Below are 15,391 nucleotides of genomic sequence, written 5' to 3' on the forward strand. Positions count from 1 at the left end.
GGGAGGGACATACAAAGCAACAAAGAAATAATCTTATAATTGCGTTAGAAACAAATGCATGAAAGAAAAAAACATTTAAAATACATATCTTAGGCTTCATTTTCCTAACATCACCTTATCTGACCTTTTCTGCTTGACTGATACATATACTAGATATTGCAAATAAGGGAAATCATGGGACCTATGTTTCTTTGGGCTTGGCTTACTTCACTTAGTATAATTTTTTCCAAGTCTTTCCATTTCCTAACAAATGGGGCAATATCATTCTTTCTGATGGAGGCATCTGAGATGAATTCTTAAACTCCTCTGAATCAACACAAAAGTTGTCTACTTGATTTCTTTATGCCTTGCCTGTAACAGGTAGAGAGCAATAGAAAGGTTTCAAAGTATTCACCATCTCAGTTATCAACAACTAGGTTTCTAGGCTACTCTGTGGGATGGAGCAATAGCCTCAAGTTTAGGATTTAATAGATGTACAAAGCTAGCTGAAAACTAGTGTTTCTCAAAAATACTTCAGTAAAGAGCAAGAGCTCTGTTCCTTGTGTGACTTAGTACATGAAAGAAAAATATCTGAGGTATTTTCAAACAGAGTCATTGACCTTTGAAATAAGTTTGTGTGCATTGCTTTAACCTGTTTAATGTGATTTTTAATATGTCTAGATTGTGCGTTGGTAGTATAATGTAGGAAAATATATATGGTATTTTATTATGGATATATGTAAAGAATAGAGAGATATGAATTATCACTTCCTCAAAACATTACCTTATAATCAAAAAGGCTGATATATAGAGAGAGAGATAGTAACATATCTATACATATTTATAATTACATATGTACATATGTAGTTAATTATCTATATAAATATATATTTATATATCAGCTGGTCTTTGGGCTTGAACTCAGGGCCTGAGAACTGTCCTTGAGCTTTTGTACACAAGGCTAGCACTCTATCACTTGAACCACAGCTCCACTTTCAGCTTTTCTGGTGGTTAATTGGAAATAAGAGCCTGACAGACGTTCATGCTGTGTCTGGCTTTGAATTGTAATCTTCGGATCACAGTCTCCTGAGTAGCTAGGATTGCAGGCATGAGCTACTAGCACCCAACTGAAAGCTGATATTTTTGAAGATATTCTGTGTTTTGGTTTGTGGTGGTGGTGGTGGTACATGAGTATGAACTTAGAATTACTTTATCATTTGACTGGCTTGCTTATTTGGTATGCTACTAGTTATGCCACACCTCCAGTCTGGCTTTTTGCTTTTTATTTTGGAATTGGAGTTTCATAAACTTTTCTGCCAAGGAAGGCTTTAAACTGTGATCTTCTAAATTTCAATCTCCCGAGTAGATAGGATTACAGGCGTGAGCCAGTGTTGCTTGGGCCTTGTGTATTGTACTCTTAAGCATGTGGTGTGATTTCTAAGAATGAGAGATATTCTCACATACACTGATGGGCCTACTGAAATGATCTACAAATTTCAGATATTTCCTTTGTTTTTGTACAGAAATACCTATAACTTGAGACTAGGTATTAAATATGTTTTATTCTATGCATAGTAAGAGTTAACATCTTTCTTTACATAACTATAGAGACCTTTCTGTGTCTCTTTCCTCTTGCTTTATCCTTCCATATACTCCTGTACACACATGCATGCATACACACACCACATATACACATATAACTATATAAACATGGATAATAAAAGTGTATATATATATATATATATATATATATTTCCAAAAGATTATTGAACCATAAAATTGCACTTGAACATATTTTTGGTAGTTCTATGCAAGTATATTTGGTATAAGTACTTATATATGTTAAGTATTTTTCATCTTTGTTCTTTATTCATATTAAATTAAGGAAAATTTTATTTCTTTAAATACCTTACTAATAAACAAAATTATTATTTTAAAAGAAACCATTTATTCTAATGGGTGAGAAGCAAAATCCCTAACATAATTCACAATTAAAACTATATCTGTTAAATATTGGCACAACTACAATGGTATTTGTTTTCATTATAAGTAAATGTTTAGAGTCACACAACCAAGTATTACATACACTGTTGTTACTTAGGGTAATTCTGCTTATGATTTTTAAGTTCTTATATATATATATATATATATATATACATATATATATATATATATCGTTAATATATAATTTTAGCAAACCCTTATTTTGAAGGCTTCCAAGGTACTTTTAGAAGAAAAATGTTTTATAAAATTATCTCAAAATGCCTGTATCATGATATAAAAATCCCCAATTTTTTTCATGTTTTTGTTTTGTGCTGGGGTTTGGATTCTGAACTTCCTCACTTGACATTTTGACTTGAGTCAGATTTCTACTGTTTGGGTTTTTTATTGGTCACACTTAGCTTCCTTCAATGTGCTATCTTCTTACCATCTATCTCCTATGGGGATGGAGCTGTCTGCCTGAGTTCAAGAATTCAGTCTCATGCATGGTCTGAGTTAACATATATAGTTAAGGTTATCCTTAACTATATATGTTAAAGATATATATATATATATATATATATATATATATATATATACATGGTTATATATTATCCTTATATAATACATATAAAGATATATATTAAATATATTATAAGGATAGATACATATCCTTGTATATGTACATTTATATGTATACATAACATCCTTATACATGTATATATGTACATATATGTGAGTATATCCTTTATAATATATATAGAAGGATATGTAACATATATAAATTAAGAGTTATCCTTGGGCTGGGAAGGTGGCTCAGTGGTAGAGTGCTTGCCTCGCATGCATGAGGCCCTGGGTTCGATTCCTCAGCACTACATAAGCAGAAAAACCCGGAAGTGACGCTGTGGCTCCAGTGGTAGAGCGCTAGCCTTGTGCTGAAGAGCTGAGGGACAGCACTCAGACCCAGAGTTCAGGCCCCATGACTGGCAAAAAAAAAAAAGGGTTATCCTTAACTATACATGAATGTTCACCTGACAAATAGTCTATGAATAGTAGAATATTCAGTAGAATAGTATAAATATTCAGTGTAGTTAATAATGCAAAATAGACTTAGATTTCACAAAATACAGAGAGAGTGCTTCCATCTTTGTCATTATTTAAATAACTCTAAATAACTTTTTTCTTTTATAGGCATTGATAAATGTTCCCAACTCAATTTCGGAAACAAGTTTACCTCAAATGAGCTTTAAATAAACTTCCTAGTACACTAGAGGTGAGGGGAAAACAAAGGAGGAGGTAACAATATTCAATAGGAAATGTACTCATTACCCTACTCATGTAACTGTAACCCCTCTGTACAGTATTTTTACCGTAAAAATATATATGAAAAAAAAACAGAAAGAATCTGTGTTCTGTGTTATTCATTTAATATGAAAATGTATATTTTTCTTTTCTTTTTTATTAGTAGTGATATCAATAAGATATGTATTTTAGAACAGTTCTATAAATTTATTCCTAAATTTTAAAAATAATCCAAATGTCCTAAATTTATTTTTAGAGTGTACGTATAACCAAGCATGACTTAAAATGGAAATAATGGGATCTGATATGCTGAAATGTCTCAAACCACACTAGACTAGAAATTAATAAATCATGTCATGGGTTAAATCAATTAACATATTTATCATGTATATGTTTTTGAAAACTATTTTGTCCCAGTGATAAGATGCTGTGTTTTGTAAAAATAATACTGTAGTCAAAAATAAGCAAGCATAATATTTCTGCACCATAAGCTGTTCTTTGCTGTAAGTCATTGATACCTACCTTCTGGCTACTGTTGAAAATTGCAAGAGAGTAAAATGACAGTGATTTAACCATTTCTAAATAAGGCTCACCCCTTTGAGCCCACTGCTGTCTCTACCACTTTCCTATATACAAGACTTTTGAGTAGTAGTTTGAGGATATTTAAAATGTTGGGTCAATGAGCAAACTGTCTCAGTTATTCCTATTACATTGCATTTGTCTGTTTTGAGAATTTTGAGAGCTACTGTCATTCTTGACTCAAAGACCTAAACTCATAAAACTGTACCATAATGATAGCATTATAAAACATTAGTGACTTCTTAATACTTTGTTAATTTCAATTTTATCAACGCTCATTACGTGCCCAGGTTGGTTATCTGTTTCTTCACTCATTGAAACATTAAAAATCATCCAAGTCCTCTTAGAACATACGTTGGTAACAACACAGAGACTCTCTTGTTTCTTCTTACATTAGTTAAAGATACTGTAACCTTACTTAGTAAATACTTCTGACAGAAGTTCTAAACTTCTTTTGTTAATGAAAAAAAACTTTTCTGATAAATCCAGGACTTAATAAACATAATTAAAAGTTTCTAGCTGGGTGGTTGGTGCCCTTGACCTTAACCATTTGCCCAAATAACATTTATTATACAGAAGTTGACACTCCTACCTTAGGAGGAAGATAGATAGAATTTGAGGCAGGCTACAGTTCTGCTATGTCATAAACTACTTCTGTTTCCTCTGACATGTTGTTTAATGGTTGTGTGACAAAATTTTCTGACCTGAAAATGAGAATAATCTATTTTACAGGTCCAATTTGAAATGCAAGTAAGATAATGCCTTTAAAATATTTGGCTTAGTGACAGACATATATGAGTTCTTTAGGTATTGTCAACAAATTCACACCAGTGCTTGGCCTGAAGTGATAATTTGTGCCTGTGTCAGAGCTCTGCTTCCATCACCTCTACACACACGTTCCTAATGCATCATCACTATGAGGAAACAGTGTTTACCCTTATTTAAACAAATGTTATTCTAAAATCTATTCATCTAATATGTAAATGTATCTATTGTATCTATTATTCCATATAGCAAAAGGTAAGTGAGATTAATAAAAATAGATGTCCTACACAATTTTATTGTTTTTCTATTACAAACTGTTCAGTGTAGTTTTGGAACTTCTAAAATGCCTATTAATTTTCAGTGTGATACATTTACTTCTCTAATCAGAATTATAGAGTATAGCATGTTTAACAAATTCAATTCTTACCTTACCTTACAGATTTATTGGCCTGCTACTAAAGAACGAGTGGAATTATGCAAATTAGCTGGGAAAGATGCCAATGTAAGTATGAAACGTTAAAATTATCTTTGCTAAAGGGGTGCTAGTATTATTACAAATAATATTAAATATTAAATATTAAAATTATCTTTTCTAAATTGGTGCTAATATTGAAAACTCTAAGCATTATCATTTTCTTTACATGGCATATTTAAACATATTAAAAGATTAAAAAAGAAATCATAAGGAAAAATCACATTTTAAGGGATGCATATCCCTTAAATGCATATTTCATTATTGTGCATGCATTTTGTAAATGTACACAAAACTATCAGTGTTTTAGCATCACAAAGATACAATTGATATTTAATTGGAAGTTAAATTTATAACAACTGAAAGACATTTTCATAGAGATAACAAGTCAAATTGCTTCAGAAAGAATGGTGAATTCTGGCATGAAATCGAGAAATAACTTAGCCTCAATTTTACTTAATGATAATTACATGAAATAATTCAGACTTTCAAATAGATGGTCTTAATATAAACTTGTAGATTAAACCACCCTAAGGACTGTACAAACAGTACAAATACTAAGACTCAGCTATGATTCTTTGGTGTAGTGCTGTCTGGATTATTTTTGCACTTTGCAGGTTGACCTGTCTATTCTTCAAATACTTTTACCTGTCTTGCATCCACCTATGGCTGAAGAGAGCTGTGGCTCTGTTCCCTGCACTATGTGCTCTGATGCAAGCTGGGCACTCTGTTCTGCCCTGACTTAATGTGCATTTGGGGGGAACAATTATTCTTTTAAGCAAAATAAATTATAATTTCAATGTAAATCAAAATGAAAATAGACTCCAACCTTGGCTAGAAACATGTATATTTTGAGGTTACTTTTACAACATGTTCTACTGTTACCTTGTATCATATTAGCTCAAGAGTTGTAAGCTGGATGGTGCTTCCATATTTAATAATAACAAATAGTGTGTTTATGTGAAAGCAAAGATTTTAAAATGAATGTAGTATAAGTATGGCAATAGGACAGTAGATGCCTAATGAAATGAAGAGAAGCTCAGAAGAATAGGAATTGGAGACAAGAAGTTAGTTCTTCCTGTTGATCAACAAAGAGGTAATCTATCCTGTGGACCTCTCAGTGATTGAAAGGACAGCGGCATGAGTCAAATGATCACTTCCCTGTAATAAAGAATTGCAAGCCAAAATAGAAACAATAATAAAAAAATGAATTTGTGGTGTTATCTGATTTTGCATTCCATTATTCTCCTACACAGTTATTTTAAATGAAATGTATCAGGAAGTGTTAGTCTCAAATGCAATAGGATACAGATTTACATTAACCTCAGGAGAAAAGAAAATGGTTAGACCCTTCTAAGAAAAATATTTTCTCCTCCTCATGTAATAATTTTATTCTGTTCAATGCATTCATACCAAGAAGATTCCCATATCTGAAAAAAGGGTCAATTCTTTATTGAATTGGCAAGTACTTCCAAAGATATTTTATCAAATATGTTGGAAAAACATAGTATAACTTCTATGAATATTTTTTGATATTTTGTACATTACCAGTAATGAACATTTGCTGAAGAAGCCAGTAGAAAAAAGATGTATTGAATTTACTACATATATAGATTAATGCCAGCTTTCCCATGGGTGAGATGCAGCACAAGCACTCAAGGTCATATAATGAGTAAAGTTTTACACTATAACCATGCTCTCCTTTCACTCTGTCCACTATTTCCAGTTATACAGTAACTTCTTTGTCCCTCTTATTAAGGCAAAAGGTGATCTCTTTTTCTGCAAATAGGATTCTCCAGCACACAGGCCTCTCTATAGTACATACTTGCCTAATTCAATTTTCTTTCTGTGCTACTAATCTCCTCTAGCTTAAGATTTGTAAGGTTAAACCTGGATTGGAGATTTGCAGTGTATTTCCATTTTTACTAGAGTCTCTCAAGTTTGAAGTTTAAAAACTGACAGCAAATGCCTTTGTCTCTGCAGTTTAAACATTTATTATTGCAAAAGATTTATTCTTGATAGTTAACACTTTAATCAGAGTGATCAAATTCAAGGAACTACTTTCACTGCCTTCATTTACAGTCTCATTTAAACTTTTCAAAACACTATATAATGGGTTTTTATTATTGTTCTTTGCCCTGTGGATGAGAAAACATAACCCAGAAAAATTAAATGACTTGCTCAATATCACCCACCTGGAAAATACTGGAGCCAGGAATTAAATCCAGAAGTCTGGCCACATAGTCTATGTTTCTACCTAACACTGTTAAATCTACAAATAGGATTTTTAAACTGTCTACCTCTCAAAATATGCCTCTCTTCAATCTCACCATAATGTAGATCATCCTTTTGAACAACATTGCCTAACAAAATACTGAGATCAATCTGTAGTTTTATTGACTTCTTTTATTATCTTTGGCATTGCCCCCTCTCCTCCCTTCTCTCTAGTAATTTTTACCTACTTCCAAGAGTGTGTTTAGGATTAACAAGTGTTTGGAAAGACTCTCTTTACACAAAGGTACTATATAACAGCGAAAGAGTGAATTATTCACCGTAATAAACTTAGCTAATTGGAGTGGGGAGGTAATGAAAGATGAGGAAACAAAAGGGAACTATTCTACTTTTGAACAGAGTCCCCAGTTTAATCCAAAGAAGAGGTGACATAAGTATTTTGCAGTATTTTGCTTCTGATCAAGAGAAGATTATTCAAAAGAAAGCCACTAAGGAAATGTTTTTAGTCCTGACTATGAAACGGGTTGAACAACTCAGTCCAGACAAAAGAAAGCTGAAGGTGAGGTCAGCCTGGGCTCTGTTTGTCAGCTTTGCAGTAGACATGCTCAGCCTTGCCAGTAGAGACATTACATAGAGAAAAGGATCTTCCAGCTATAAAATTCTGTGGTTATATTATTTCTTTGTTTTTACTTTAAACAAAAATCTCAGCCGAAAACAAAGTGTTTGCTGTACAATTTTGCAAATTACATACAAGAAAAAATTGTAAATACATCCTTTCATATAAACACTACCCAGAAAGAGCTGGTGATACCTGGATGTTTCTTCTTCTGTTTTATCTCATTGCTATTCCATAAGAATGAAATCTTCTTCTGTTTTATCTCATTGCTATTCCATAAGAATGAAATCAAATTGTGTATAAAATCCTTTAAAATATTTTTCCACTTTTCAGACTGCTGTGAGCATTTTCCACATAATTAAATACTTTGAGAACATTAATTTTAATAGCTTTATACATTATTATATCAACTAATGTTAGACACTTTATGGGTACTCAGTTTTTATTATTACAAATGATGCTGCACAAGAAGGGCCTTATATATAAAAATTGTTAAGATCTCTGATTATCGAGTAGACTTTTTCTAGTTAAGGATGTGAAATTTTTGATGCACATTACTACGTTGTCCTACAGAAAGTTCATGTCTCCTTTGTTCTAATCAACAGTGTGTGATTATGAGAATTTCTATTTTCCCTACCTTGCTAATATTTTATACAGCTTAGAACAACTATTTTTGCATACATATATAACAAATAATTAATTACAAAAACTTTTCTAATGAGAGGAAAATTATTTTTTTCCAGTTTAGCTTGAAAACCTTTCATCACTACAAAAACTAAATATTTTTCACTTGTTAAATTGTGTTTTCATGGACATGCCTATAGCTGTTTATTTTTAATTTTAATGTTTTGTCTACCTTATTAATTACTTTCAGAGTTCCTAGACATATGCACATGTAGGTAGACAGAGAAATAGATAGATGGATAGATTAATAGATAGATATTATATGAATATGTGTTGAGTGTATTATTATTATCATATGCTTCTCAGTTATCAATTACTTCATTTGAGATATAGGCTTTTAAATATTTTAATAATAATATCTCTCATTTAAAAAAAATTAACATTTTTTTCAAAGCCGGGTGCTGATGGCTCACTCTTGTAATCCTAGCCATTTTGGAGGCTGAGATCTAAGGACACAGTTCAAAGCCAGTCCCGGCAGAAATATCCCTGTGAAACTCTTATTAACCCTCAAAAACTGTAAGTGGAGCTGTGGCTCAGAGTGGTACAGCATTAGCCTTGAGCCGAAGAGCTGAGTTATAGCACACAGGTTCTGAGTTCAAGTCCAACAACCAAAAAAACCTGATATTTGCACTCTAGACATCTTCATTATTAGAGCTTCAACTTCTTATTTTTTTATATTTTATATTTTACTTTATGACACAGCATCTTACTAAGAGCCAGGCTGTCCTTAAACTTGAAATTCTCCTCCTATTGCCTCCTAAGTGCTAGGGTCATGGACATGTACCATCATACTGGACTGGATTTTTATGTATTTATTTCAAAGTGGTAGCAATTTAAAAAAATATTTTAAACATTATTAAGCGTAGATTGATATCTTTAAACACTGAGTTCAGTCTGAGAATTTCATTTGATTTCAAGAATGTTTGATGAACACAATGTTCTGCTCAGTGGTACAACACTTGCCAAGCATTGATGCCCTGGATTCCATTCCTATTCCTACTACCAACAAAGACAAACCAAATAAAACAAAAATACATGAAATGCCAGAATTATATATGACCTCCTATGTTTAACCTAAATAAATTTTAATCAACAATTGTAACATGTAATATTATATTGGATTTAATTAGACTTCATGTAAGTCTTGAGAATTACGAGGATGGCTGGGGTTTTGTTTACTTCCAGATTTCGGGGGATAAATTAAAACTAATGTTTAGTAATAGATTGACTTGTTTTTCTACAGATATTCAGTTTGTATTAGCTTATATATTTATTCATATTTGTATGAGTTCATGTAAGAGGTGAGATTTTTCTCTCTCTCTTTCTTTCTCTCTCTCTCTTTCTCTCCCTCCTTTCTACCTCCTTCCTTTTCCCATGGGTGTATCTGTTTGAGTAGAAAAAGTGACAAGAATAATTGAGAAGAACAAAGACATGCAGTAGTTTTCCAAATTTAAATGTATTGCCTGCTAGATTGTTTGGTTACATACAATTGCCCTTGTGGACAAGAGCTAACAAATTAGCCAGCTTTCAGGGAAAGTTAAAAAGGCAGCTTCTCAAAGTTATCTTTCTTCACGCCTCAGAGAATTATGCCACCATCAGTAGTCCTGCCAAGTCACTAAGTGAATTAAATCTAGTTAATTATTGAGCATACTATTTAAGCACAACTTTGTGCAAAAAAAGAGAAAACAATACATAATCCCTTAAATTAAAACAACAACAACAACAAAATCAGGAATTCAAAGGAAAGTCATTGTAAAGTCCTTGCAGTAAAGGTATTTTTGGCTGAAAAGTTGGCTCCAAAAATTTTGAAGTAATAGATCTCATATTTTATCATTTCTGGTACACTGGCTTCATACAGATTCCTTTCTTTAGTGCTACCCATGTGTATGCATCGTCTCTAAACTTAGAAAAGTACAAATGGAAACTTGCCTGCAGAAGACATTGACTGAGCTTTTGACTTTTCTTCTTTCTTTCTTTTTTTTTTTTTTGCTATGAAATTCTACTTAATAATTTAACCTGATCCATGCTTCACTCTACTCCCAGTCAGCCTAGTCAGAGAAAAGGATTTCAGATTTTAACTGTAAATAATGTTTCATCAAGTTTAGGAACTAGCCTGGTAGATTACTGGTTACATTTCTATAAAGTACCCTTAAAATAGTTAAGGAAGCCAGAGTATTTCCATGTGATTCAGAACTTTTGGTGCATAAAGCTACACTGTGGGCTTTGTTTACCATTTTAATCTTTGCTTATTCTCACAGTCCCTAACTTGCCTGATTTTACAATTTATCATCTGGAAGAGGATCATTTCATAACAGACCATGAAAAACTGCCCATTAAATTAACTCATTGTTGTTAAACAAACAAACAAACCAAAAACACAAAAACACCCTGAGTTTTTGAAAACATGGTGAAGTATCTAACAGTAACACCTCATCCCCCATGCCTGCCCTGCTGTTTACTTCTCTCAGTGTGCATGGTTCCTTTGTGGATCCCATCCTGATGTAAATCTCAAGATGGAAGGAGGGAGTGAGCAGGAGGGAAGGCTGGAACATAGTTATAAGCTTCCTGTCCCAGCCATGAAGTAAAATTTATCTGGTGAGGGTAGATTTGTTTACACTTTATTCTGTTGGTTTTTTTCTTTTCTTTTCTTTTTCTTTTCATATTATTCTCTTCGTTGTTCAAAACTCTTAGCAAGGCAGGTTTTCTTTCTGAATTAGATTTTTATTTGAAATCGCCTTACAAAATGTTAAAAAAAAATGTGAAGCTGTTTTGGTACAGTGCTTCTGTACAACAAAAATAAAAATTCTTCATTGTCACTTGGATGGAAAACCAACATATTATAGTATGATACAAAGAAAATTGTCTTAGTGATTTTTTCCCCCTGTCTGTCGTGGAGCTTGAACTCTGGGTCTGGCTCTGTCCCCTTGTACTCTTCAGCTCCAGTCAAGGGCTCTACCGCTTGAGACACAGCACCACTTCTGGTTTTCTGGTAGTTTATTAGAGATACAAGTCTCAGGGACTTCCCTGCCTGGGTTGGCTTTGAACCCGATCCTCAGATCTCAGCCTCCTGAGTAGCCAGGATTACTGGCATGAGCCACTGTCACCTGGCTAATGATCTCTTTATAATTTCAGTACTGTGGTTTGAATTTCAGGTTATACAATCACTTGAGGGACACTCTGTCATCTGCACCATGTTCCCAGCAATTTTTGCTTTAGTCATTTTTTTTTCAAATTTAATTTCAAATTTTAATCTCAGGATTAGCCTCAGACCATAATCTTCCTACCTACACCTTCTTGGTAGCTGAGACCGTAGGTATGTACCACCATGCTTGGTTTATAGATTAAGATTGTCCTTTTTATACTTTTGGCCCTGGCTAGCCTTGAACTGCAGATCTCCTGTTAGCTGCCTCCTGAGTAGCTGAGGCTACAAGTTTGAGCTACCAATTAGAACAGTGTTATAAGTTAAGACATTGTCACCTTAAATTTTGTACTCAATTCTAAAAATTCTAATAGTTACATAATTTTATTTTTAATTTTTAAAATATAGTCCTACTGACAGCTCTCACAAGAGCAATCATTATGTTAGAGTCTTGATGATTGGTTAAAATACTATATCTAAGCAGGCAATGTGAAACTAGACTTTTCCTATGACAACTACTTGTTTCATAATAGGTTTCCAACTTCCTTAGTGAACACTTGCTACCTTGTATATAAAATAATTGTCTATTATTAAAAGGTTCATCTTGTATTTTCTCAGGGGTTTGGAGGGTCAAGAATCATGAAACTAAGATTAAATAACTGTCTCCAACAATTTTATGAAGATAATACATTATATGAAACAAAAGAAGCAATGAAGCTAAATTAAACAAGTGTATTTAAATTCAATTAATTTCCAAAGATAATGAGGGTATAAATATATGTTTGCAGGAATGTGCAAATACAAAATAAGAACTATAACAGTTTCAACAATTCCAGTTGGTATATAAAGATGTTCATGGGAAAAACAAGAGAGACAGAATTAGGAGCAAGCAATCTGATTCTTAAGTCTCTGTAGCATAGAAAAATAAATGGCAATAAGTAGTAAGGCATTATAGTCAAAAAGAATTGGATACAAAACAATGGAAGAGGTGACATTGATCAAATACATTGTACTCATAAATTGGCATGTTCAATTCAAACTCCTATGTACAAAAAGAGAATAGGTTACAGATACAGGAATGCAAATCTGTGTTCAGTATTTTGCTCAGTGGTTCAAGGCACTCTACAGAGATGGTAGTAGAAACATTAGGAATTTATTGGAAAGGTTCAATTATATTAGGGAATTACAGGTTGTATTCTCTACTTCTCAACTGAAATGTTGGATGTGTCATTCATATTCTGTGTATGTACATTCTCTTTGCCTCTCTCAGAACCATTAGAGATATAGATATTCTAACACTTATTTGCTAAAAAGAATTATAATTTCAGGAAACTTTAAAGTCATTCTTTTGAACAACAGTTTCTGTATTTTCTTGCCTTTTGGGGGTAAATCAAGTATTTAAACCTTTCTCATAAACCTTTTTCAATTTTTTAATAAAACACGGACTATGAAGAAGAATCTTTGAAATTGTATGCTAATAGTTTTTATTTTTATGCCTAATAGACAGAATGTGCAAATTTCATCCGGGTACTTCAACCCTATAACAGGACTCACATTTATGTGTGTGGAACTGGAGCATTTCATCCCATGTGTGGATATATCGATGTTGGAGTCTACAAGGAGGTAATGTGATGTAATGGGATTAAAAAACATCTTATGTAAGAAAATAAATTTTGCTTAATATTAACAACATCAAGAAGACATTTAAATATAAAATACTGAATATGCAATATAAGATTTATACTTTATTGTATAGATCATCATTTTTATAATAGATTCTTCCCGGCCAGCAACATTTTTTTTAACTAAAACTTGTTTTAATGAGATAATGAAAATCAGTAGTATAAAATGTTCTGGATTTGTTCTCTATGCATATCTTGCTTTTCCTCTGAGTTTTCTTTATTTTTTTTAAATTTATTTATTATTATTATTATTTTGGGTCTGGTCGTGGGGCCTGAACTCTGGGCTTGGGCGCTGTCCCTCAGTTCTTCAGCTCAAGGCTAGCGCTCTACCACTTGAGCCATAGTGCCACTTCCGGCTTTTTTCTTTTTACTTATGTGGTGCTGAAGAATGGAACCCAGGGCAAGCACTCTACCACTGAGCCACCTTCCCAGCCCATGAGTTTTCTTTATATATAGTTTAGTCTGGTACATTTGGCAGAGATCCAGTTTTCATACAATGTTGCAATGGAATTGTATTTTCTAAATAATTTCATTTTTCCTATTCATTAAAGTTGACCTTTTATGTATGTCTAGAACCATGGATGTTCAATGAAGAGAATTTGAGTAATTTGTTTTTAAATGTGTATGAATAGGCACAGTCACACTGACTTCATTGTATCTAGTCAGTCAAATTCACATAGTGGAAGTGCAAGGTATAGTGACACATACCTGTAATGCCATACTCACTAGGCTGAGAAAACTGGAGAGTTCACAGTTCAGTGACAGATTATAGTGAAACTCTTTGTGTGTGATTTCTAATGTTTACATATTGAGTAGATGAAAAACATTCAGATTTCAGAAATTAAAATGAAAAAGCTAAAGTACTCTCTTTGTGTCATAGACAATGTTATGTACTACATAAATCATTTCTTTGGGATTTCACAAATTCTTAATGAAGTTAGAACATTATATTTCCTGCTATACAGGATAGAAAAAAAAGGAAGTCTTCGTGGAAAAATAATTACGTTTTCAAGGGTCACCTAGCTAATAAGTGGTCTGGCAGTGAACTGAACCAAGGCAGAACGTATCTAGAGTACCTGCCTAGAAGTATGTTCACTAAATGTTTATGTATATACTTCTCATGAATAACCACACATATTTGCAAAATCATTGACTGTGTTTTTGAAAGTGATATGTGGGCTTCTGGGGCGGGTTACTTTATATTGATTTAACTGATTCATGTAGAGATCAAACTCACAACTGTGGCTTAGCAAATTTTCTTCTTTAACCAGCTTGACCAACCAGCCCAGACTAAACTATTTGAAAATAAAGCAACCTTGGTAGCTAGGTCTCTGAACCACTAGGAGACTTGGCAATTGCATCCATCATTCTTAGCTGCTGGTGTAATATTTTCCTGCCTAGCTTTGATGAAGGGTATATAAGAGTAGCTCCCAGCATAGGGTATAATTATAGGAGATAGCCCCACAGCTAGGGTGTGTTTTCAGGCCTGAGGCTAAAGGGCAAACTCCCAACGTGCTGAGGGAAGCAAATAGTGTTCCACAACTCCTTAAACGTCACACATGCTGAAAGGGAGTTTAGATGGAGCTAATTACTTAGCCAGGGACTGTCAAGAAACCCAGGGGCAGTCAAATTTACAAGTTCTCTGAATGAGAGAATTATGAGTGAATGGGGATATTAAAACTAGCTTTCAAGCTGGTCAGGAGTACGAGTAATTAATTAGATGGCAGTCCTGCTTCAAGATTATTAACTGCTTTATGAATCATTACTTTCATGAAATTGCTGGGGGGGGGGGGCGTTTCTAGACGTTTAGAAACCCTTTCCGTTTTGAAATAGGTAAAGGTCTTCCAAAATTGCTGGGTAGAGAAAACAATAGTATAAAATAGGTCTGCAGGAAAGTATACTCTATGGTTTGCCATTCCGTTTAGTGAGGCATTGAGAAGAAAGGGAGAATCTAAAATGAA

The 15,391-nt window shown here is 33.2% G+C and overlaps 1 protein-coding gene across 1 annotated transcript in view; it reads left to right on the forward strand.

Moving 5' to 3' along the window:
* Positions 1-15,391, forward strand: part of Sema3d (semaphorin 3D) — a 173,791-nt gene that overhangs the window by 88,852 nt on the left and 69,548 nt on the right. Inside the window, exons 4-5 of the mRNA XM_042684634.1 lie at positions 5,045-5,107; positions 13,252-13,371. Of these exons, the coding sequence (XP_042540568.1) occupies positions 5,045-5,107; positions 13,252-13,371 (183 nt within the window). The remainder of the gene's footprint in view (positions 1-5,044; positions 5,108-13,251; positions 13,372-15,391) is intronic.

This window comes from Dipodomys spectabilis, unplaced genomic scaffold (genome assembly GCF_019054845.1).
Source record: "Dipodomys spectabilis isolate Male_0828 unplaced genomic scaffold, ASM1905484v1 ptg000089l, whole genome shotgun sequence".
NCBI classification, from domain to species: domain Eukaryota; kingdom Metazoa; phylum Chordata; class Mammalia; order Rodentia; family Heteromyidae; genus Dipodomys; species Dipodomys spectabilis.